The sequence below is a fragment of the Jaculus jaculus genome, chromosome 10 (assembly GCF_020740685.1).
Source record: "Jaculus jaculus isolate mJacJac1 chromosome 10, mJacJac1.mat.Y.cur, whole genome shotgun sequence".
NCBI classification, from domain to species: domain Eukaryota; kingdom Metazoa; phylum Chordata; class Mammalia; order Rodentia; family Dipodidae; genus Jaculus; species Jaculus jaculus.
In genome coordinates, this window is record NC_059111.1 from 102771425 (window position 1) to 102796699 (window position 25275).

At 42.7% G+C, this 25275-nt stretch overlaps 2 protein-coding genes across 3 annotated transcripts; both read right to left on the reverse strand.

The window, feature by feature from the left end:
* Positions 1-453: 453 nt before the first annotated feature.
* On the reverse strand, positions 454-11490 carry Clec5a (C-type lectin domain containing 5A). Of its 2 annotated transcripts, XM_045160707.1 has the most exons (6): positions 11352-11490; positions 10780-10878; positions 6350-6409; positions 5830-5966; positions 3689-3795; positions 454-1423 (listed from the first exon to the last, which is right to left on the reverse strand). In XM_045160707.1, the coding sequence occupies exons 2-6, from the start codon at positions 10859-10861 to the stop codon at positions 1309-1311; spliced, it is 501 nt and encodes a 166-aa protein (XP_045016642.1). In that variant the 5' UTR covers positions 10862-10878; positions 11352-11490; the 3' UTR covers positions 454-1308. The 2 variants fall into 2 exon arrangements, with proteins under 2 accessions (XP_045016642.1, XP_045016643.1); XM_045160708.1 differs by lacking the exon at positions 10780-10878 and having other exon boundaries at positions 11352-11488.
* Positions 11491-17796: 6306 nt separating this feature from the next.
* On the reverse strand, positions 17797-19916 carry Tas2r38 (taste 2 receptor member 38). Its single transcript, XM_004661084.3, has 2 exons — positions 18960-19916; positions 17797-18141 (listed from the first exon to the last, which is right to left on the reverse strand). Exons 1-2 carry the CDS (start codon positions 19914-19916, stop codon positions 17797-17799), a joined length of 1302 nt encoding a protein of 433 aa, XP_004661141.3.
* Between the last annotated feature and the right edge of the window lie 5359 nt (positions 19917-25275).

The window sequence follows — 25275 nt, forward strand, 5'->3', positions numbered from 1 at the left end:
GCCTCCAGCCACTGCAAACGATGCATGTGCCAGATGCATGTGCCTCCTTGTGCATCAGGCTTACATGGGTCCTGGAGAATTGAACTGGAATCCTTTGGCTTTGCAGGCAAATGCCTTAACCACTAAGCCACCTCTCCAGCTCTTACCTTCCATTCTTTTCCCTTCACTTCCCTTTTTCTTTCCTTCCCTCTCTTTCCCTTTCCCTCCCCTCCCCTCCCCTTCGCTTTCTCTCACCTCCCCTCTCTTCCCTTCCCTTCCCTTCCCTTCCCTTCCCTTCCCTTCCCTTCCCTTCCCTTCCCTTCCCTTCCCTTCCCTTCCCTTCCCTTCCCTTCCCTTCCCTTCCCTTCCCTTCCCTTCCCTTTATTCCCTTCCATTTCTCTCCTTTCCCCTTCATTCCCCTTCCCTTTCCTTCTCTTTTTTCCTTGGTGATAATTCTGGAAATCGTGCCCAGTCTCTGGACATGCTAAGCAAGCATTTTATTATCAACTTATAACCTCATCCTAGACTGTCTGGTTCTCTTTAGGGGAATCCCTGCTTATTCAGTTTGTTGCTTACTGTCTTAGCCAAAACCACATCCATTTTTACAAGCAATGCCTTTTCTGTTTCAAGTTGAACTCTAGGGAGCCACTCCAAAGCCTGGCCTAAATTCAAACTGAGGATGGCCTCTGGCTTCCTCCGCTTGTGGGGAGAGGCATGCCAATAGGTGTCTTTTGGGAACAGATGAGGTCCTGAAACTGAGTTCATCCCTTTTCTCTTCACACTGCCTTCTAAATAGTGCTCACGCATGTTCATCTGCAGGTTCTCCTCAGTAGTGCAGGACTGTTCTCTGAGAAGACAGCGCATTCTGTCAGCCGGCTAAACCCTGTTGAACTGTCAGCAGTTCTCAGCCCTACAGGAACATACTTCATTTTGAAACCAACTGTGAGCCCTCCGGGAAGCTTGCCCTGGTGGTGGAGATGGCTAACACCCAGCTCCCCCAGCAGACTGCAGAAGGTCATTTCCCAAACGGACAAGGACCTCCACTAGTAGACAGATTAAAACAGCTCATTAATTCACTAGATGGCCTGTGATGATCCCGAGTCATAGGTTTGCCCCTTACAGGAAATTTAGTCTTGGGAAATGTTTGGTTGCAGGTGAGCATCTGAGTGTATTTGTAATGCCCTAGGAATTCACTAGGGAGCTCTCCCAGCAGCATGAGGAAGATGGACAGTTTTTGATGGTCTGTATTTCTTGGATGAGTCCCAGTCATTAATTATTTTCTTGTTATTTCTGTAGGTATTTTTAAATTCTCATCACAGAGAACTGTGATCACTTGGGGGTCTTCTCACAGATCCAGCGATAGCTAGTGTCACACAACGCAGCGTCAAATGTCTTTGTCAGACCTATGGTGACACAGTTGAAGTTTGGATTCTCATTGGCAACACTAAATGAGAAGAGAAAATATGGTTAAGGTTTCTGACCTAATTCCTTCCTTTTACTGCTTGCTAAGTGGGAGCCCGTGGGAACTACAGTATGGAGGGTCAGCTGCCTGACTCGGCCACAGAGCCGCCTGCTCTGCACTGGTCCTTCGATCCCAACCGGAGCCGCTCTTCTCAAGCCAGCCCTATACTCACCTCCCTTGAGATGACACTCATCTTTGCAAAGAAATATCTTATGAGCTGTCTCTTTGCCCCAGAAATCATATTTTAGGAGTGCATGTATGCTTATAACAGGAGGACTCAAGGAAGATTTCTTATCCTTTCTGGATTCCAGGCAGTTTTCGGAAAAGGATGGTGGATGCATGGGATTGACTTTCTCCCACTTCCTTTCCTGTCATCCGAATCCTTTTAGGTGACTATGGAGTCTGCATGCATTGAGTTGTGGGCTCAAGTGATTATGGAATCAAACTCTACCCTGTGACTCTACCCTGTTGTTTTGTAAAGATAAAAATATTTGGGCTGGAGAGATGGCTTAGCGGTTAAGCGCTTGCCTGTGTAGGCCTAAGGACCCCGGTTCGAGGCTTGTTTCCCCAGGACCCATGTTAGCCAGATGCACAAGGGGGCGCATGCATCTAGAGTTCATTTGCAGTGGCTGGAAGCCCTGGCGTGCCCATTCCCTCTCTATCTGTCTCTTTCTCTTCCTCTCTCTCTGTCACTTTCAAATAAATAAATAAAAATGAACAAAAAAAAATTTATTTTCTGGTCCTCATTTTAACTGGTAGTTTAAAAGAAGCATCATCTATGACATTCTGGTGACTACCGTGCCTCCGTATCTGTCACTTAGTAGACAATGAATGAATATTAATTTTGTCTCCTCTGTAGGAAAACCCCAGTTGCAGACTTGGGAAGTTCCCTGTCTGACTTAGTAGTTTCATATAAAAACTGGGGCTGGAGAGGTGGCTTAGTGGTTAAGCACTTGCCTGTGAAGCCGGATCCTGGTTTGAGGCTTGATTCCCTAGGACCCACGTTAGCCAGATGCACATGGGGGCTCTTGCGTCTGGAGTTCATTTGCAGTGGCTGGAAGCCCTGGCAAGCCCATTCTCTCTCTCTCTCTCTCTCTCTCTGCCTGCCTCTCTCTATGTCACTTTCAAATAAATAAAATGGACAACAACAAAAAAAAATTAAAAAAAAAACTGGAATACTGAGCTGGAGGGATGGCTTAGTGATTAAGGCATTTGCCTGCAAAGCCAAAGGACCTAGGTTTGATTCCCCAGGACCCATGTTAGCCAGATTCACAAGAGAGCTCATGCAAGTGGAGTTTGTTTGCAGGGGCTGAAGGTCCTGGTGCACCCATTCTCTCTCTCTCTCTCTTTCTCTGTCAAATAAATAAAAAAATGAAAAAAAAACCTGGAATATTACTTTCTCTATCAAGTTTACCTCTGTGGAAAGATGCACTGGAGATAACGCTTATGAGGTAAGACATCAGCTTTTACGTATAGATTAGTTGCTTATGACAACATTTCTCTCAATGAAGGAGGTACATCTAGGGAAATGTATGTGCATTTAGCAAGAAAATGTGATTTGTGGCTTAAAGTCGCCTGTGAGATGCATCAGAAACTGCCAGGCCTGTGGATTTGTTTGAGGCTTACTTTGAACAAAGTAATGTGTTACACAAATACTCTTCTCTCTTGTACTCTCGTGTGTGTGTGTGTGTGTGTGTGTGTGTGTGTGTGTGTGTTCGTGCATGTGAATGCAAGGGTATACATGCCATGGCACCCATGTGGAAGTCAGAGGACAACTAAGGGCGTTAACATTCATCTTCCATGTTATTTGAAGCAGGGGAGCTCTGATTTCACTGTTTACTACTGCAGTTGCCAGGCGACCTGGTGTCTGAACCTCTGGTATATTCCTCAGTTTATGCCTCCCTTCCCTCCTATGTGTGCTGTGGTGTTACAGCACCCAGCTAAAAGGTGCTGAGGTCTGAAACGCCAGTACTTGTTGTCTCCTGGCAAGTGTTTTCTCAACTAAGCCATCTCTTCAGCCCTCTTATACTTTTCTATTATGCAAAATGTCTGATATTTTCTGTCATAAAAGTTGATATTTTCTATGCTGAAGTGCAATAGATGTAGATGGCAATAGACAGGTTGGGAGAAACTAGACAAGTAGAACAAAATGTCTAGAATAAGCCTTCAAGCAATTCCAGAATGAAGCTCAGGTTTGGCTCTTTATGCAAACCAGGACCCCCGGGGAAATGGAGGCTGTCCACGTACGTTCCACGGAATAGGGACTTGTTGATCCAGCGCCAGTTTTTCTCTGCAGGCTGACGTATTAGACCAATAAAGTATTTCTCAGCACCAGCTATGCCTTGGAGATAATTCTATAAATTAAAGAAAAAAAACAAAACACAACAGCTCAATCCTGAGTCACTTATTGCTGCCCTTTCAACCATGAGGCCCATGATTAAATCTGACTCTGGGAACAAGGAAAACTGTCCTGGATGGGGACTTGCCATTAACCCTAAAGAAATTCTCAAACTTTGCAAGCATTAGGGCCACCTGAGTCTGGTCAAAAAATATTACTGGGCTACTAACATAAAGGATAAATAATTTACATTGCTATAGGTGCCCCAGTGACACTTGTGCCCTCCAAGCACCTCACAGAAGGAACAAATACGGTAGAACTCTAGGACCACACCAAGGGAATGAAAAAGCCAACTTCAAGTAATTTCAAACGTTTCCTTTATATTTGGCATGTCTCTGTGAAGGAATTTTTTTTTGTTGCCAGAAATTCAACATTATAAATTAAGTCCAATCAGGTAATAACATACGTTAGGGGTCATCAGCAGACCAGTGATGTCATGATCTCTCTCTGAGGTCGGCATGATGTGTAAGCTGTGGAGAATGTTATGAATAGAACTTGGATGTGCCAAAACTTATGCAGTGAAAGGAGGAAAAAGGAGTCATGATTTCCCTCTCATTCCCCTTTTTTCCTCACCCTCGATTTCCTCCTCCTACGTCTGGATTTTCTACCCAAAGGCATCTTGGTTTCCCACATGGGCGCCTGGCCCTAGAGAGTTTGTAGCCTTCTGATCACTGCTCTCTCTTGGTCATCTATTACCAGAGATCAGAGGGGACTCTCCTGAAAATTCAGCTCAATCACAAAAGGACGTTTTGGATGAGTACGTATGTAGCATGGTAGTTAGCATGCAGCAAACGCACAGATTTACAGAGCAGGCAAATTTTATTTTATAAATAAAATAACTATTGTCTAAATTGGTTAAAGCATAGGTCTTGGAGTTAGCTATCTCAAATTAATTCCATGTTCCACACTTCAGGCATATGGCCACAGTGAAGTTATTTTTCTGTACTCTGATCTCCTCGTTAATAATTATGGATGATAATACATCCTTGGGATTGTTATGAGGTAAAAGGAGGTAATAAAATAAAGCATCTACCTTAAAACCCTGTTTCCTTTCCATACTATGAATTTTACTAACTCATGTCTTTAAAACTTACTTAGTTATTTTCATGTGCGTGTGTGTCTGTGTGTGCATGTGCATGCATGCATGTTAAGACCTCTTGCTGTTGCAAAAGGATGCTGGGTGCTGACCCTATTGTGTCCAGCCTCTGTGGGCAGCTTGAGAACTGAGCCCAACAATGGCAGGCTTTGCTAGCCAGTGCTTCTAACCACTGAGCCATCACCCCAGCCCCAATTCACATTGTTTTTCTTCACTGTGTACATTGCGATGGCACATTGAGATCTCATAGTAATTTATAGCTTCCTTCTGTACTATATGTTTAAGAGTCATATCTGCTAAACAGTCTGTAATTTTTAAGCCAAATTTATGTACATCAATTCTCTAGTCATTACTTGTGGTTTAAATGGCCTGAGTTATCCCTGAGCTACACTCTTTAAAAAATTTTTTTTGTTTATTTTTATTTATTTATTTATTTGAGAGCAACAGATAGAGAGAGAGAAAGAGGGAGAGAGAGAGAGAGATTGAGAATGGGAGCGCCCGGGCCTCCAGCCACTGCAAACGAACTCCAGACACGTGCGCCCCCTTGGGCATCTGGCTAATGTGGGTCCTGGGGAATCAATCCTCGAACCAGGGTCCTTAGGCTTCACAGGCAAGTGCTTAACCACTAAGCCATCTCTCCAGCCCTTAGGCTACTATCTTAATGCTGTGGTTTATGGGGAAACCACAGAACCTGAATGCCTGGCTCAGATGAGGTTGAATATCCTTCATGGTTATGAAGAGGTCTCTCAACCTCAGGGTCAAGACAAGTAGCTTGAACTTCCCTGCCAGCCACCTCTACATTCCACCACTACTGTCTTGAGTTGCCTCTCAGTGTCTACCCACTGGGGCTGGTGTAGGACAGGCTCTCTTATTATACCATCACTATTCTCTTACCAGTTTCTCTGGCGTGTCAGCAATTGCCAACATGGCTCCTTTTCTTATACAGTCCTCATTGCTGGCGTTCCAAGGTGATTCAGAGATGCTAAACCAAAAACATCTTCCTTGATAAAGATCCCAGTCTTTGGAGCATGCTGAAGAGATTGTGGTGTGTGTGCCAAAATTTATGTATACATATAAATATACATACACACATAAACACACATACATATATGAAAGAAGAGATGAGTATATGATATTAGTGGTTTGGAATATAAACCCTGGAATTGAGTTATAAAATAATAGGACATGGTTTCTCTGCAACAAACATACTGATACAAATTCTCTCTCTATGACATGATTCCACCCAGTCTAGGTTTTTTTTTTTTTCCTGTCTATAACATGGAGGGAATGAAATTTAAGCTCTTCATAGCCCCAATGAGCAAAAAGTTCCATAGGCAGGAGACAAAGAAAACAGTCTGTAACTGCCATTCTAAACCCTTATGAGTAGAGAGGTGCTTAAAGCAATGGATCTTACCTGTTCCATAGCTTTCTGTGGGAGTGAAGCTTTCATTGTTTCTTTCAAAAATCTGTGAGACTGAAACGAGAAAGAAAAGCTAAAGGTTATTCTGTGGTTACATACTGTATGATCCCCAGAGTCTGAGCTGCTGAGTCCTGACTGTCTCTGAACATCTCCATGGTAACTCCAAGATGATGCAGAGGCAAAAAAGGAAGACCATATTTCTTAAATAAGGCTGAAGAGGGCTGGAGGGATGGCGTAGCAGTTAAGGTGCTTGCTTGCAAAGCCAAAGGACCTCTGCTCGATTCCCCAGTACCCACATAAACCAGATGTACAAAGTGGTGCATGCTTTTGGTGTTCATTTGCGTTGGCTGGAGGCCTTGGAGCGCCTATTCTCTTGATCTGTCTCCCTCTTTCCCTCTCTCATATAAATAAATAAAAATTAAAAAATATTTAAAAAAAAGAAGGCTGAAGAGATTAGGGAAGAGAGGCAGGAAGGGAGAGAGAAGAAGGGAGAGGGAGGGCGGGAAATAGGAAGTGACAGAGAGAGAGGATATTGAGATGACAAGGGGGTTTTGGCCAACCTTAAGTAAAATTTTAAAATATTTTCATTATTTGAACCTTTATTTTGGGGGGGGGGGGTTGAAGTAGGGTCTCACTCTAGCCCAGGCTGACTTGGAATCCATTATGTAGTCTCAGGGTGGCCTCAAATTCATGGTGATCCTTCTACCTCTGCCTCCCAAGTGTTCTTTGAACCTTTAAAAATATTTTTATTTGCAGATGTGTGTGTGTGTGTGTGTATTTCTTACCTCTGGAAACAAATACCAGATACATGTGCCACTTTAATATATGGATTTATGTGGGTGCAGGGAAATCAAATCTGGGTCAGTGGGCTTGGCAAGCAAGTGCTTTTAACCACTGAGCAATCTCCCCAACCCACGTGGAGACTTTTATCTAACTACTACTGTTATTTAGCACACTTGACACACTAAAGTCCTGTTTCATGCCCTCCCTCCTTTTTGGTAGCAAATGTAAAATTCTGGGGAGAGAAAGAAACAAGAGATGGATTAAGGGAGTTTTTTCCTAGGGAGGCCCCCTCCTTTCCTTCTTATCAGTATCTTTGGCACTGTTACCCTTAAGGAGCTGTTTGGAGTGCTTTTACTCCAGGCTCCATGAAGTATTTTTGCTATTTTCATTATTTCTGGTGCTACAAAATCTTTGTGAAAAGCCATAATACCTCTCAGCTCTTGGATGCTTGTCTCATTATTATTATGGGTTGTTTTTTTTTTTTTTTCCCCAGAGCAAAGGATTGTGACTACCTGAACCTAGATTCAGAACTCAGGGATTGTGAGTAAATAAGGAAATGAGTGAATAGTCCAGAGATTTCTATAAGCAGATTTCTATAAGCAGAGAAGACTGTCTGTATCTGCTAAGCCATCCCTCCAGCCCTATTTCTGTCGATATGAATATGGGAAGTGCTGGGTCTCTGAGAGGACGCATTTTCCCCGGGACTACTGGCTATCCAAGCAAGCACCTGCCCTGGCTGGGAAATCCTCCATCAGTGGCCCTGGCTATTAGTTGATGATGGTTGAAGACTACTTTATCCAAATGGTCACTTGAAATGATGTTAATGAAACATGCATTCACTTTTACTTTTTATCTCATTCTCCAGCTGAGAGACTTCATAATATTACAGTAGCCTAGTATTTATCAGAAACTACTTCGGGATTACAACAGAAGGAAATCAGTACATATTTCTTTAGTATTTCTCCAAATAACCCACTGTGTAGGGTGCGTCACTTGATACAAAGATGAATGGGAAACGCTTTTCCTCTACAGAGGTCAAAAGTTACCCATTATCTCAAGAAGAAATGACAGGAAGGTCTGACAAAACGCCTCAGGGGGAGATGGGTTTACTGGAATAGCCATGGCCACTCACCTCTGTGTCCCACAGGACTTCTGGCGTGTTTTATTTGCTTTATAGATGAAGGTTGAGAACTATCCTTTTTAAAAAAAAATTTAAATATCTTTTATTTATTTATTTACAAGCAGAGAGAGAGAGAGAGAGAAAGAGAGAGAGAGAAGAGAGAGCATGCACCAGGGCCTCCTGCCACTGCAAATGAACTCCAGACGCCTGTGTCCCCTTGTGCATCTGGCTAACGTGGGTCCTGGGGAATCGAGCCTGGATCCTTTGGCTTCACAGGCAAATGCCTTAACTGGTAAACCATTTCTGCAGCCCCACTATCATATTTTTATTGTCCTGTGTTTGGTCTAACACAATATTTGACACATAGAATGATGCCTAATATGGTCTCTTCTGTGGAACATGTCTTTATTATTTGTTTATTTATTTATTTGGCTTTTCAAGATAAGGTCTTACTCTAGCCCAGGCTGACCTGGAATTCACTATGTAGTCTCAGGGTGGCTTTGAACTCATGGCGATGCTCCTACCTCTGCCTCCCGAGTGTTGGGATTAAAGGTGTGCTCCACCATGCCTGGCTGTATTTCATTTTATTTTTGATAATTTGTTTATAGGTGATACCACTTCAGTTAATAAAGTACATTCTGATTATATCATAGTGACCCCCTAAAAATCATTCTCTTGCCCCAAAGGAAATGTGAGGATCAGAAATTTCACACAGGGCTGGAGTGTATACATGCATTCAGTGACTCAGGCCTTGGATATAATCTCTAGCAAAGGGAGAGAGAAAAATAATAATAAAAAAGAAATAGAAGATCTAGAGGGAGTAGAAGGGAAATGCTTGGCAGCTAAGAGCACCCCTTTGGGCATGGCCATGCAGCTCTGTAACCCTGGTGTTATGAGGAGCAGAAACCCAAGAATCACCAAGCTCTCCACAAACAGGGAAGCTGTAAGGAGCAGCAAGAGCCTCACTCTGGCTCCAGGAAGAACGGCAGAGGAGCCGTGGAGGGGCACGCAACATTCCCTTCCAGCCTCCACAGGGAAACACGCCCTGCTGCAGGTGAATGCACAACTGGCCAAGTAAGCACGTGCACATACATAACATCACACACACTGCTCCAGAGCAAAAACAAACAAAAACCTCACCAAACAAACAAACAACCCTCCCCCACCCCCCCCAAAAAACCCCAAAACCAAACAAAAGAACCAAGAAAGAGAAATAAAGAAAAGCAGGGTCACTGAGTCTGCTCTTGGTATCTCCATTTGGAAAAGAGAGATAATTCAAAGATTTTGAACCATCTGTGTGCAAGTTCTTGGGAAGAAGGCCGTGGAGAAAGTCTAACAAAGGATCACATAGAGGCTGGATGGTAGAGAGGTTAGCATTCTGCATGTTATCAGTTCCATAGCTCTCCATGGACATTGGGCCATCACTACTTTTGACAAAAACCTATGGTACTGCAAAGAAAATCAGCTAGTGGCTCAGCCCAAATGTGGCTGCAAATGCTTGCAGCTAATAAGCTCACAGAGGAAGCCAGGGTTCTTGAGTCCATGGAGATACACACACACACACACACACACACACACACACACACACACACACACGCACGCACGCACACGCACGCACGCACACACATATTTAGGGAATTTTTTTGCTTATTAATATTCTCATTTCTGTTCTCATGTTAGGAATTACACCTTAAAACTGGGTTATGAGGAAAATTGCTCTTACTCAACTGTTGCAATCTACCCACATTTCCTTCCTCTTTTATTTTCCCTGCAGGTTTCAGATTAGGGGCTGGAGCTAAGTTAGAGTAAATCCTTCATCAGGAGGCTTTTTTATTTTTAAAGTAGGGTCTTGTTCTAGCTCTGGCTGACCTGGAATTTATTATGTATCTCAGGGTAGCCTTGAACTTGCAGCAATCCTCCTACCTACCTCTGCCTCCTGAGTGCTGAGATTAAAAACATGTACCATGACACCTGGCTCAGTAGGCTTCTTTTATTTGGGATGAATATGTATGTATGTATGTATGTATGTATGTATGTATGTATACATACATATTCATCCCAATGTGTGTGTGTGTGTGTGTGTATGTGTATATATATATACACACACATATATATGTATATATGGAGAAAGTGAGAGAAACACAGAGTCACACACACTCACACAGATTTCTTCCTCAGATCCTGTTCTTTTATATTTCACCTCTTCACACAATCTTACAATTGAATTTAACTGAAGCTATATTTTCAAACTGTAATGGCAAAGAAGGTTGCTAACTATTTTAGCTCAGATCATCCAACCAATACCCTAGTAGCAAGGCTTCCTTTGGGATGCTGTCTTTCAGATACTACTGGTCAGTTGTAGAACTGCAAGGTAGTCCAGGGTACTTGGTCTAGTGTGTGTGCTGGGGTGCAAGGGCCTTGTGGAGCACTTAACCTTTACGTTGAACCCCTGCATTCTGAGTGATGGAGCCAAAGAGCATGACAGTAGGAGGCCTGGGAAAGAGCTTGCTCCAATACTCACAATACAGCAGAAACACGGTCATCCCGACAGCTTTGATCACCACTACAATAAGTCCAGGGATGATCATGTGCCAGTTCATCATGATGGGTATTCAGGGGCCTGTGGGAATCAGAGCAACACCATCAGGATCTGGGGCAAGGGTGTTTTTCTCCAGGATTCATTCACCTTCTTGCTCATGTGCCCGAGGAAGGGCTGGGAGACAGGAAGAGACCCAGGTGTGGCTAGAACACTGCTAGGATGTTGTGTTTGCTGCAGGCCTCTGAATTTGACATCCTGTCTCTCCCTTTTCCTTTAGCGTTAGGTCTTAGCTTCATCCCTGGCTGTGGCCTCCTAAGTAAGTAAATCCTTTCCTGCAGGTCAAGAATCCATAGTACTGAAATGGCCCTTGCCTCCTAGGATTTTAACTTTTTGTTTTGGCCATTCTTATTATAACTATAGAAACCCCAATCTTCAACACGTTAGTGGTAGGTGACAGATGAATAGGTTTACATGAAGATCTTGGCATTAGGAGAGACTTGCAGTCTGTATTGAGAAGGCAGACCAGACAGACATAAAGACAGACTCTCACCTACCCTCTTCCTGATAGACTTGGCTGGCGTGCAGATCGAAGTCTTTTCTTGGAAGCCTAGTGATTGGTGCAGTGGGCATGAACTCTGTCTCCCAAGAAGCTCCTGCTCAGCCAGTGTCCTTCTGTATTCACTGTGTGTCTGTCCTGGCAGCATCCCCAAAGCAGACACCTCTTCCTGTTCAGTGCTCTTGGCAAAGGGAGCAGGCGGGGCAAAGAGGGGAAAGGGAACCTCGAGTTCAGCAGGTCCCTGCCAGGGAAACAAAATCAAATACCTCAACACAGACTCAGCCTTCTTGCTTTTGGGACAAAGTCTGGGCTCCGAAATGTGGTCTATAAATCTTTGCACATTCCTTCTTTCATGAAGGTTGTGGGGTGCTCAACCACATAGGCACCTGGGATCTGTGCCATAGTTCTGTACTTCTTATGGGCACCACATCTACTCCGGCCTTATCTGCCTGCAACACTAAGCCTAAGTTGTCTATGTGTTTTCCCCTTGAGTTACGTCTTCACACATTCACAGGACACATCGTTACTGGTCACAGAGAACTTCTCTCTCTCTCCTTTTGCTCTCTTTGACTTTCATTCTTCAGGCCTCATTTTTCCCAGGAAAACTCTTGTCAATTCTCCACAGCCTTCCCTCAATTGGGTTTAACTGTTCCTTACTAAGTCCCATGATACTGTGTACTTTTTCCCTGGGAGCAATTCTCATAGGATAGAATGCTTTTTCTCTTTACCTACCACACTCTCTGCAGCCAGGAAAGCTGAGGCTGTTCATCTTCTCACTGCCATAGCCTCAAAACAGCCACAATTCTTAGAACCATGCGCTTTGAACAGGCATTGGGCTTCTAGCCCTTTATTTATGAAAGTATTATAGGGCCCACATGTTCCTGATCAGTTAAATTTGTGGGTGATACTCTGATCAGTTAAATTTGTGATACACCAATTAACAAACTCGCTGTCATTGTTTTCAAGGATAACAAAGATGTTTGGCCATCTCTAACGATTTTGAGTTCTGATTAAAACTATGTTGTAAATAACCAGGGACTGTGATGGCAGTAGCTCATATAACTAACCACCCCTGGTTTGTAAATAGAAGAAAAGTATTAGAATTAGTGTATTGTTTTAAGGTAATTCCCAGTCAGGTGATGCAACAACACGGAATTCATGAAAAGCCCTATTTTGAGAATGATTAGAAGGCTTTTCTAGTAGCATGCTCAGACAAACACAAAACTGTCATGTGTGGAGATGAGAGGCAGCCGGGAGTCTGGGGAGGGGGGTCACCCGGAAACTGTGATAAGTCTGTGAAGTTCTGCGTCCTTCCAGAAGCACAGGAAAGCATGGAAACTATTGCACTTGGCTTGCACTTTGTGCAATGACTCACTGGATAAACCGGAAGTCCTCTTGCAGGGGACAGTCATTCTGATTGGATGACGAGGACATTGCCCCATTAATAGCAAGTTGTGTCAGAGCCAGATGGAAGAGGCACGATGTTCACAGTCAGACTTCCTGCCCACATGTCTCTAACCAGCAGCACAGAACTACAGTCAATCACAAACTTCCCCCATCTTAATTCTTCAAGTGTTGTAGGATTCGACCATTCCAATATCTATCACGAACCATCGTAGGTTTAAATGTGGGTAAAACTTTCTCAATTTCACTCAAAGATTTAACAAAAAAAAAAAAAAGAAGAAAATAACCATTGAACTTGTGAACAAACTCAAAATAAAGTAAGCAGTGTGAAGAGATCCAATGTGTATATATGAGTTATTAGAGTCTTTCCTACACAAAAATGTAGAACGATATCTCACATATGCTTTCATTAAGATGTTAGAGAACACTGAATCTGTAAAAGGAAAATGACAATGCCATGAAATGGACAAGAAACATTTGGAGATATAATTGATGATTTTAAAAAAATTAGTAGAATGAAGGACTGTGAAGAATGCATTAGAAGTCATAGGAGAACAATAAAATTGGAAGATATTGAGATATTAATACATGATTTAGAGACAAAGAAAAAATATCAAGTTAAAAGAGAAAGAAAGAGAAATCCTTAGGTTAGATCCAATGAAAATACAACTAAAGACTCTTTGATGAAATAAATAAAAGAACAGCTGCTATATAGAAAAGATGCATGATGAAAAGTAAATTAACTAAAAGAAAGAATAAGAATCTTCATAGCAAATAAATAAATGATGTTATTGTTAAAATTGGGCATAAGGGCTGGATGGATGGCTTATCAGTTATAGTACTTGTCTACAAAGCATAAAAACCCAGATTTGATTCCCCAGGACCCATGGAAACCAGATGCACAAGGTGGCACATGTGTCTGGAGTTCGTTCGCAGTGGCTAGAGGCCCTGGTGGGCCCATATTCTCTCCCTTACCTCTTTCTCTATACTTATCTCTCAAATAAATAAATAAAATATATTTTTAAATGGACATGAACTTTTTACAGATGATATGCATTTAAAAGATTGTCTATGGAGCGAAGGAGAAACTATGTGATTTTATTTTTCTTAAAAATATTTTTATTGCTGGATGTGGTGGCTCATGCCTTTAATCTCAGCACTTGGGAGGCAGAGGTAGGAGAATCGGCATGAGTTTCAGGCCACCCTGAGACTACATAGTGAACTGTAGGTCATTCTGGGCTAGGATGAGACCCTACTGTAAAAAAGAAAAAGAAAAAGAAAAAAAAGAAAAAAGAAAATATTTTTATTAAATTATTTGCCAGCAGAGAGGGGGACCAGAATGGGCATGCCAGAGCCTCCTGCCACTGCAAACAAACTTCAGGTGCATGTTCCACTTTTTACTTCTGGCTTGACATGGGTACTGGGGAATTGAACCCAGGCTATCAGACTTTGCAAGCACCTTCAACTACTGAGTAGACTCTCTAGCCCAGATAATATGACTTTAAAAGAATCAAATATTTGAAAATCTAGTCTAGTAAGATATATAGTTCCTGGGAGTAATATGAGTGAGAACTTAATAGACAAAAAAATTAATCATAAGGATATAAATAATAATTATAAGCAGCTAAATACTGTCTTCTAGTACTGATGAACAATTTTATTTATGTATTTATGACTTAAATTTCTGGTTATTTAGAGAGAGAGAGAGAGAGAGAGAGGGAGAATGAGCACTCTAGGACTTCTTGCCACTGCAAACTATAGATGTATGTGCCACTTTGTGCATCTGGCTTTATGTACTGGGGAATCTAATCTGGGTCAGCTTGCTTTGCAAGCAAGCACCTTTAACCACTAATTCATCTCCCAGTCTTAAGACTGCCATAACATTCAGCTAAACAACTTTAAAGGCAAAAATTTAAATATAAAGCATCAAGCTAGTAATTTTCCCATTTCAAAGTACATAACCTTCCACCCATGACCATTGAAATAACTCTAAGTCAATGGGTTAAAAATGGCACAAAAGTAAGATTAATGGGGAAGGAGAAAGTGTTAATGCAAAGGGAGAAGGGATAAGTTAGGTTAATTTGGGGAATAAGATCAAAATGCATTATGTACATGTAAGAAAATTTAAAAAGTAGAAAAAAATAAAATAAAAATTATCAAGAGATATTTATTTTATTTTTTTGTACTATGAAAACCTTGATATTTTCTGTCGGAAAGGTCAAATTAGCCAGCATGACTAGATAGAAATCCTGTGGTGGTATGTCTTAAAGCCAGATTTACCAGTGAACCAAAACCACTGTGGTTAACATTTCACGATATCATTTCATCATTTTCAGGAAACACGTTGTACTGATACGCTCGTGGGTGTGGTAATTAGTGCTGGCTATAGGGTTGCATGTCTGGAACATAAAAAACCTAGGACTTTGTGAGATGGATTGGTTTTCCTCTATCTACCTGCTTCTTATCTCTGCTTACCTGTTCTTCTGCCTGTGCTAGGAACCACGGCAGAGAACACAGCCACAGGGAAGCTGCTGGATTTCATGACTTACAAATTTTTCTTGGGTCAAATTAGACCCAAGAAAAATGCAAAGATGAGTGTTGATGGGTCTGAACGAATCCATGGCTGGACCATGGGAACCTGCTGGTGAGGTGTGAAGAGGAGCAATCACCATTAAGAGAGAGTGCTTGTCCTCAGAAACAGGGATGTGCGAGGAAAGAAAAGAAAGGAAGAAAACGGAGGAAAAGTTATAAACTGTCCTTTTCTGAGCTGAAGACATGTCTTCCCGTCGTTGTTCCTGTTGGCGATTGCACCATAGTGCCAGTTCCCCACTGAGTTCCCCTTGTTTCTTCCTTGTTGATCAACCACTGTCTGCGAGATGAGGATGCTTTTCCAACGTGCTCATGTTTATTCCAACTTCTCCATTCTCTCTACCCTTATCCAGTACCACATCTCCTTTTACTGCAATTGGAGTGCAAATAGATTGAACACTCTGCCTCCTTCCTTTTGAGTCACTGGTATACAATATAATCGTCACAGAATCATTGCTGTTATCCTGTCACTTCCTCACTTCAGGTTGTACTTTAATCACTAACACACAAAAAGTCCCTTAATCAAGCTTCGTTCCATAAACGGGTCTCCATTCCCTAGCATTGAACATGCACTTTACTTCCTTTTAATATAGTCTGTACCATTTACTTGAATGCTGATCTAAACCCTAAGCACACCCTTTGTTATGACAATATGTACATGTAGCCTCTTCTTTGTTTTCTGTGGGCTGGAGAGATGGCTTAGCAGTTAAGGCACTTGCCTGCAAAGCCTGAGGACCCATGTTCAACTCTCCATGTTCCACATAAGCCAGACACACACGATGATGACAACGCACAAGGTAGCTCATGAGCACAAGGTGGCACACGCGTCTGGAGTTCGATTAAGGTGGCTGGAGTCCTGGCTGCCAGTCCTCTCCTTCTCTCTCTCTCTTCCTCCCTCTCATAAAAAAAGGGGGCAGTCTGCTAGGATTGCCTCAAAAAAATATTCTCTCTATGTTTGTATGTGTTTTTCAATTAACCCGAGTCTTGAAGAAAGTACTCTTTACTATTCTCTGCATCGCTCATACAGCCTGCAGCTGCTCTGTACTTCTTGTACATTTATCCAGATGCAGATATTCATTGAGAATTGTTTTTTCTTTTCCTCAAGAAAACTTCAGAGGCTTACCTAGACAGGAAACCATGGGCCTTTCCCTGTGTGCACTAATGGGTGCCCAGGAATGATCCAGGCAGAGGGCAGCATATTTCAGATCAAGAAGTCTGGGCATCCCATTGTGCCAAATTGGTATTGAGGCATGAGATGAAACCATTACATTCAGTGCCAATTCTTTATTGAATTAAATAACCCTTAGATTAGATGAGAGGTGTAAGCATTCGTGTTCAGGAGTGTGCTATCATACTAATGGCAACCCATCAGAATAAGTTGAGCTCCTGTCAGCCTTAACATTAAGTGTTAATGCTACATCAGCATGTATGGCAAATGTAACTTTCCTTTCTAGGTACAGGTTAAAGATCACACTCAGATTCTCAAAATATATATAAACATTATTTTTTAATGTTAAAGAAGGAAAAGACATTGATGACCTCTCAGGCGCCTCTCTCACTTTTGCTTCCAGGGATTTCACTAAGGATTCTGGGGTGTAACTTGTAGTGGTGAGTTAGGGAAGTATATGCAAGGGGATTCGTAGTCTCTCCTTGGGTCTTGCAAACATGAGCAGTGACTTCTGCAGAGCTGAAGTCAGGAGATACGTCCTATACAGCCTTTTCTCTGGGGGATAAGTGGCCATATTTCTGGATAGAGTGGTTGGTGTGGTCAGAGTTATGGAGATGTATGAACCTCGGTTGAGAGGGGACCTCAACACCCCTTTCTGTCACTTTCCCCTTAAGTTTGAAAAATTAGTTATTTTCCCATAATCTTGGAGCATTTCACAAACCACTATTTAACCATTGAAATGATTTTTCCTTACTTTATAGATAACAATAAATACATTTTTTTCTTTTACATGGAGATCTGGAGGGAGGGCTCATATGAATAACTAATAGTATGTTCATTTTATTTCTTGTGTGAAAAATATCAAGTTAAGGGACTTAGAGTGTAACTTGGTAGTAGAAGTTTGTCTAACATGTGTGCTGTCCTGGGTTTGATCCTCAGGATTTGTTGACTGTCAACCTGACAGGACCTGGAATCACCTGGGGGGGATTATCTAGGTTGGGTGAGCCACTGTGACATCTGAGAGGAGTTGTCTTATGACAGACAAAATAAAATGATGAAAGCAGCATTAATTTTGCTGGTTAATATGAAAAAAATACAGTTAATTTCATAAAATATTTGAAATTAACTTTGCTTTTATAAATAAATAGAATGGATTTTAAAGTTTTAATTATTCTTGCTAGGAAAAGAAATTGTTCAAAGTTACGTCAATCTTTAAGGATAAAGACTGGGTCATTTAAAATAACGTGTTCGAAAACTTGAACCACATTTTCAATTGCCAGCATTATACTTTGCTCTTGGTAGAATCATCTTTGTTTCTTCTTTTTACATCCCAATTATAAACTCTGGCCATATTGACTTCTGTAGTAGTAAATTGATCTCGAAGAAAGTCAAGGTCTTCCTTAAGAGCATCAATATTCTTTGTAGCAGTTGATAAATTCTTTTCCAATAATGTCTGAGCTTTATCAATGTCATATTCAAGCATTACATTAGCCCCCAACCACAGGCACACTTTATCCGTAGGAGGAACTGAAGCTTTGCAGTACAGGTTATCTGCCAGTAAGAATCTGGTCTCCATTGAATTGGTGGTCTCCTTTTTCTTCTGCATGTATTTTAGGATTTCCAACATCTGCTTAATTTCTTATAAAAGCAAAGTTAATTTCAAATATTTTATGAAATTAACTGTACTTTTTCATATTATATATAATTGTGTACTTTAATGTAATATCTTTTGCAGTTGAAGTTTTGACATAATTATTTCTCCATTGTTTTTTTTTTTTTTTGAGGTAAGGTCTCACTCTAGCCTAGGCTGACCTGGAATTCACTATGTAGTCTCAGGCTGGCCTCAAACTCACAGCGATCTTCCTCTCTCTGTCTCCTGAGTGTTGGGATTCAAGGTGTTTACCACCATGCCCAGCTTCTCCAGTTTTTTTTCTGTCTCCTATCTTAGGTTTCAATGAAAGCTATGGAGTTTGAAGAACACTGTGTTGTTGCCATAGTACTGGACATTTTAAAATATCATTTCAACACCAGTTTTGAGCATGAGGCTAAGCAGGCATGTTAAAAGCCAGTCATATTCTCTGGAGATAGATATTCTTCAGAACAGGTGTGTCTCGTGGTCTAGCTCATACTAGTCAATAATAAGCTACAATGAGAAAATATTTACATCAAGTACCTCATCTTTTTATTTTGTTCATTTTATCAAACCATTTGTAGGAGCCAGCACTATTATACTTGCCGAAGTCACTTACAGAGTTTCAGTTATTCTATTCACGAGCCTACTGATGTCAAGTTAAAAGATTTTCAGCTTTGTTTTACAGAATAAACAGAAATGTCTTATGAAGAATGAGCGGAGTATAATCAAGGATTCAGAGGTGTATTTACAGGAGTCTATGTTGTATCTTCCCATCAGAGTGTCCAGGGAGCCGTCTTGTGACCCGTCCTTACCTTCTGGCTTCTCTGAACCCGGCGTATCATGGCCCCTAAGGCACTCTTCAGCTTGGCATTGCCTGAGATTAGGATGGCCGCATGTCCAGAGGGGCAAGCTGCCATCATCCCTATACAAACCATCACCCCTCCCTTATTGTGCCCCAACACCAGTAAGGGCACCGAGATGGAGGCGGCACAGACGGACATCACGTAGAAACAGAGGAAGGAGACCAGGAAGACCATGGCTCTGACGTGGGCCTCCAGCCTGGGGTCATGAGAGTCTCCAGTTTGGCATTTCATTGTTCTCATGTGCCTTCCCAGGGAGGTAATCAGAACCCCAGAAGAAACCAGAAAAGCTAGAAAAGGGGGAATAGACCCCAAATTGCAGAAGAGAAATGAGTAAAAGAAATTGAGTTTTGATATTTGCAAGCTGAGCTCTGTACCGTTCGTGGGTAACACAGCCGAGAACGTGAGTCTGGCTCTGCTGAAGAAGTCCCACAAACAGAGCACCGCGCAGACGCACGAGAAAAGGACCGCACCCAGGAGCATGTGGTGGGTCTTTCTGGAAATCCACCTTGCCACGCAGAGCAGGAAGGTGTGGGAGAAGCGGACGATCTTGGAGCAGTAAATGAGGCTGAGGCACGTAGCCAGCCAGAGGCTCACTTGGTTGGCGATCATCCAGAGAGTGAGGATGGTTTGGTAGTCGTGGCTCAGGGGATCTTTCATCTGCTGGAAGCAGGCAAGCTGAACCGCATCCAGAAAGAGCAGTCCTTGCAGGAAAAGGCGCGTGATGCTGAGACACAGGAGCACCAGGTCACTGTTGTTCAGAGGCTGCCTCCTCACCACATCCCACACATTCACCGAGACAATGAAGCCGTTGGCCAGGATCCCCCCTGCAAGCTCCACGACCGAAAAGAACAGAAACGCGATCTTGGCTTCATAGGACGCAGATGAGATGGGAGTCAGAGACAACATGATGCCTCTTGTCTGTGAGCTAATCTGGGTCTCAGCCACCACCCAGCCGAGGACAGGAGAATACCTGCGAACCAGGACCTTTCCTTTACAAAGAATCCGACTTCCGCAGACCTCTACTTATCCCCAAGCCGATACACAGAAAGCCCTGGTGGGAAACGCAGATGGATGCTGCTTGGCTCTCTGTTGGCTATTTACACATGACAGCTCACGAGGAGGGGAGAAGACGGAGGGTTCTCCCTCTTGTTTGATGCAGGAGGTTTTAATAAATCCAGGTGTTCCCATGCACCCACCTCCCAGAGGGTCACCGTACAACACCAGGAATGCAAACAAGAGAGTTGCAGTTCTCCAAACAGATGGCATCTGGTTTTGCATCCCCATCTGGGCCCAAACATGGAGAAGAGTAGGATTTGTTTATGGATTTCAGAGGAACCTGACAGCAGGGAACGGAGATGTTCTGGGTGACATAAGCTTGGAAACGGTGTCGCTTTCCATTTGCATTCAGTTTTTCCAAGGCACCACTCTTACCATAGGTGTTTAAATGTGGGCGAGCGAGTGGCGTCGAGCTCACTTCCTAATCCTTGCTATATACAACGCAACACTTATACAAACTATCTGGTGTCAGCAAAAAAGGCACAGGTGTAAAAGGGGGCAGAAAAAGTCACAGAAGCCTATATTAAATAAGCCAACAGGGACTGTGAGGAAGTGTAAAATGTATAAGTATGTAAATTTGTAAGTAGAACACATGGCAAGTGGTCATTTTTGCTTTAGAGGACACACATCGCTGAACACCTTCAGTTGTCGAAAGAAACAATTTAATGTCAGTGAGTTAAAAACTCACAGAAGGATCGGAGAGATTGCTAAGTGATTAAAGTGTTTGTTGCTAACGCCTAATGACTGGAGTTCACTTCCCCACTACCCATGTAAAAGCCAGAAGCGCAAAGTGGCCCGTGTGTCTGAAGTTAGTTTGCAGTGGGTGGAAGCCCTGGTACACCCATTCTCTCTCTGTCTCTGCTAGGCGTGGTGGTGCAAGCCTTTAATCCCAGAACTGGGGAGGCTGAGGTAGGAGAATCATTGTGAACTCTAGGCCTGCCTGAGACTACATAGTGACTTCCAGGCCAGCCTGAGCTAGAGCAACCCTACTTCAAGACAAACAAACAACTGACATGAAATGGACATCTGGAAGGGTGTCATGCTGGAAAATAAAGTGGGGGAGAGGTTTGTCATGACCGTGATGGAAAGCACACTCGGATGGAGGAAATGGCCCTCCAAAACCGATGGAGGGAAAAGGAAGCCATGTCTTCAGGAGCAGAGAGGAGACCAGGGTGGCTTTTAGCAGGAGGTAAGACCCAAGGGCTTGTGGTCTACAAGACTTCTTTAGCTTCCCTGTGAATTAAGATATAAAGTGGTCAGCGATGAGTCCTCTCCTGTCCTCCACTTGCCCCCATTACTACATGGGGACAGGGTTAGGCTGATGTCAAGGCTGTGCCACACTCATGGGAAAAGACAGGCGAGCGGCTCTCAGCAAGTGTGGAAGACAAGGACTACGCCCTGCGCGTCTCATTTCCCCAGGTAGTCTGTCAAAGAAAAAGGGCCTGACCTGCTAAATTCAGCAAGACAGCCTGGGCCTCAAAGTCTTTCTAGAATTACTTAACGGCTCCCACTAGGTGGCACCAGACTTTTAGACTTCCTGACTTGCCACCAATTTGGTCCTGTATTTTACATAATGAAAATTTAAACTCTATCTTATACTACATTAGCTGAATATCACTTTATTAATACTTATTTATTCTCATTTAACCAAGATAGGCCTCAAACCCTGTATGTATCCAAGGATGCCCTTGTGCTTCTGGTCCTCTTGCCTCATCTTCCCAGTACGGGGATCACAGGTGTGTGCCGTCACATCCGCTTCTGAACTCCTTCAATATCACAGTATCCTGAGGAGACTTTGATACTTACATTTAACTAATGAAAAAGTAAAAGCTTCAGGAAGGCCAAGTAGTTACATATCTTGGCAAAAGTCAGCAAACTTCCAGTGAGGATCTGGATTGCACCATCAGTACTTTATTTTTATTTATTTGTTAGAGAGAGGGAGAGAGAGAATGGGCGTACCACCACAGATGAACTCCAGATGCATGTGCCACCTTGTGCATCTGGCTTACATGGGGCCTGGAGAATCGAACCTGAGTCTTTAGGTTTCGCAGACAAGCGCCTTAACTGTTAAGCCATCCCTCCAGCCCATCATCAGTACTCTTCTCCAAGCTTATCAATTTGGGTGTGAGAGGATGAGATGCCAGGTAGTAATATTCTTTCCAACTTCAGACTGATTTGATTACATTTTGGGCAGGTGGGTGTGGCAGAACAGACAGGGAAACACCTCGGGGTGGTGGAGGAAGCTGGGTGAACATTGATCCCCTTCTCAGGAGAGTTAGAAAACCTGATCTTCGATAGATTCATATATTTTCAAAAGAATGCCATTATGATTAAGGGAAGAAATGGAGAAAACTCATTAGACATTGAAACAACATCTTTGCCTTCCTCTCAGGTTAGTAAATTCAGTAAACTAAGTGAGCAAATTATGACCCCAGGGTCTGAGAAGGAAGTTCCTTGGAGTTTCTTCAGCAGATCTGAGATCACTCTGTTCATACCACCATCAAAGTTCCACCATAAATGAGATTCAGACTTTTGCTTGGGACTGAAGAAGGACGACCATCCTTTGAGATGGCACATCGTCTCAAGTGTCCTCAGTGTGGTTTTGCCAATTCTTCCTGCTTCAGAAGAATAACAATGAAGTTCACTTGTTTACACAGATGTATTCATGACATTACATGTTTTAAGAGCAGATACTTACTGTACATTAGCTTTATTTGCTTTTTTGTTTTTGTTTTTCAAGGTACGGTCCCACTATAGCCCAGGCTGACCTAGAATTCACTATGTAGTCTCAGGGTGGTCTTAACTCACAGAGAACCTATCTCTGCCTCCCGAGTGATGGGTTTAAAGGCGTGCACCATCACGCCCAGCTTTAAGTGGTTTTTTTTTTCCTATTTATTTATTTATTTATTTATGAGAGAGAGAGAGAGAGAGAGAGAGAGAGAATGGGAGCACCAGGGCCTCCAGCCACTGCAAATGAATTCCAGACACATGTGCCCCCCTTGTGCATCTGGCTTACGTGGGTCCTGGAGAATCAAACCAGGATCCTTTGGCTTTGCAGGCAAGTGCCTTAACTGCTAAGCCATCTCTACAGCCCTGCTATAAGCTTTTGGTCCTTTAGTTGGCTGTTCAATTTAAATCCAAGATAATGACTTGTCCAGCTTGTCTTTCTTGTGGATGTAGTTTGTTGGTCCTGCTTTGTTCTAGATGAGTTCATGCCAAGCACTAACTTGCTTTCTGTGCTAAAAAGTGAAACTGATAGTCTTTATTAACCAGTCACATAGCCATTGAGGAGAGCGCTCAACCTGAGAGAAAACTGGGCAGTGAATTTTGATCTAGTAACAAATAGTAGCCATCAAACTGTAGGCAAAGTTCTAGTGGACATATTTGTCCTTAGAGTTCTCTATTCCAGCCCTATACATTTCTGCTTAAATTCAAAGTAGGGTATGTTAAGTAGGCATGTTTCTTTATTGATTTCAAGTTAGATTCATTCAGGTAATCTCTAGTATTGTCAATTTATTACATCTTACAACAGCAGCTGTCAATACTTATGGGCAATAGTGTCAGCATATTTTTTTGTTTGTTTGTTTTTTGAGGTAGGGTCAGACTCTAGCTCAGGCTGACCTGGAATTCACTTTGTAGTCTCAGGGTGGCCTCAAACTCATGGCGATCCTCCTACCTGTGCCTCCCAAGTGCTGGGATTAAAGACGTGCGCCACCACGCCTGGCTTCAGCAGATTTTTAAAACATGCTTAGGCTTCACTTAGACTTCCAGAATTAAAAAGGAAACCGTGAAGATAGATCCCATAGGCTGTGCTTTTTTGCAAGCTCTCCATGGGATTCTGATGCACAGTCACGTTTGAAAGTCACTTGAATATAAGGGAACAAGAAAATTTCAGCAACAATCCTGCACCATGGAAACTGGACTATGGCTTGTTCACTGGACTTTGCTTTAGGATCTGTCTTTTGCGCATGGCATTAGGAGGTAATTGTCATTCACTTGAGTGATCCACCACAATGTGATGCAAACTTCTGCTAGAAACTGAAGAAGGTTGCTAATGCTTTTAGATGACATATAGTCCTGGGGACCCCCAAGTAAATGCTCTTCCAAGTATCGCTCTTTAATGAAAAATGTAATGGTGAGGTAGGGTATAGTGTGAGTGTTACTATCTGAAGGCAAAAACTAGAACCCAAAGGCTACCAAGGCTCAGCACTGCTACAAGTAGGATTGGAGCATCCAGTAGGCCCCAAGCAAAGAGCACACACCCAACCTGTCATTCTGTCCATAACAGATTCTGCCAACTGCCTATGCCAAATCAGTTCTCGGCTCTTCGTTATCAGTTGTGCTCACTGGGTATGTAAATACTCCCAAATGAAAGCAAGAGCCGCCTTTCCTCTCTTTCTTTCATGTAGAACTAGCTGATGAGATGCAAGAAAAAAATTAGGTAAGATTTCTTAGAAAGCCTTTGTTGCCTTTCTTTCTGCGCTTAAACTTGAGTGTTATGGCTCAAGTCAAACAGGAGGGAAAAGACGAGTCTCAAAGCGCTCACCTGGAAAGTTCGGAACGGCTAACAGCATCTCAGCAATGACGATGACTGTCTTTCAGGCTTCTCACTATGCGTCAGAGGGCAATTATATAATGTCTTTAAGCCACAGTGCTTGGGTCGCTATTACTTGAAGATCAGTGCAATTACTGACTGATCCAATACGGAATCCATACTTTGGGTCTATAATGCTCAAGAGGAGAAAGACAGAAAGTGAGAGAATGGATGGAGAAGAATAGTGAGAAGAACAGAATAATGGAGGGGGAAAGGTCTTACCTATATAGGGAAAGCCAAAGGCAGGAACTTCTATAAGAAGAGTCCTTGTTGGGAGCTATGAACCAAACCTCGGCCATGTTGACAGAAACCGCCATATAGCAAGTTAAGTTTCTATTTCCTCATCTAATGATCTATTACCAGATGGCATACCTCCAAAGACCCACCTCCCACTAGCCTCTACCTCTTTTTTTAATTTTTATTTATTTATTTGAGAGTGACAGAGAGAGCAAGAGGGAGAAAGAGAGAGAGAGAGAGGGAGGGAGAGAATGGGCATGCCAGGGCCTCCAGCCACTGCAAATGAACTCCAGACACCTGCGCCCCTTTATGCATCTGGCTAACATGGGTCCTGGAGAATTGAGCCTCAAACCGGGGTCCTTAGGCTTCACAGGCAAG

Bases quoted from the DNA above. Each gene is read 5' to 3' on its own strand.
- Clec5a (XM_045160707.1), bottom strand. From the start codon at position 10,861: ATGATGAACTGGCACATGATCATCCCTGGACTTATTGTAGTGGTGATC. The intron at 5,967-6,349 runs GTAAGATCCATT...CAATCTCTTCAG, and splicing joins CACAGAAAGCTATGGAACAG to CATGCTCCAAAGACTGGGAT. The intron at 1,424-3,688 runs GTACGTGGACAG...CTTCTCATTTAG, and splicing joins AAGTCCCTATTCCGTGGAAC to TGTTGCCAATGAGAATCCAA.
- Tas2r38 (XM_004661084.3), bottom strand. From the start codon at position 19,916: ATGTTGTCTCTGACTCCCATCTCATCTGCGTCCTATGAAGCCAAGATC. The intron at 18,142-18,959 runs GTAAGGACGGGT...GAAATTAAGCAG, and splicing joins GGGTTCAGAGAAGCCAGAAG to ATGTTGGAAATCCTAAAATA.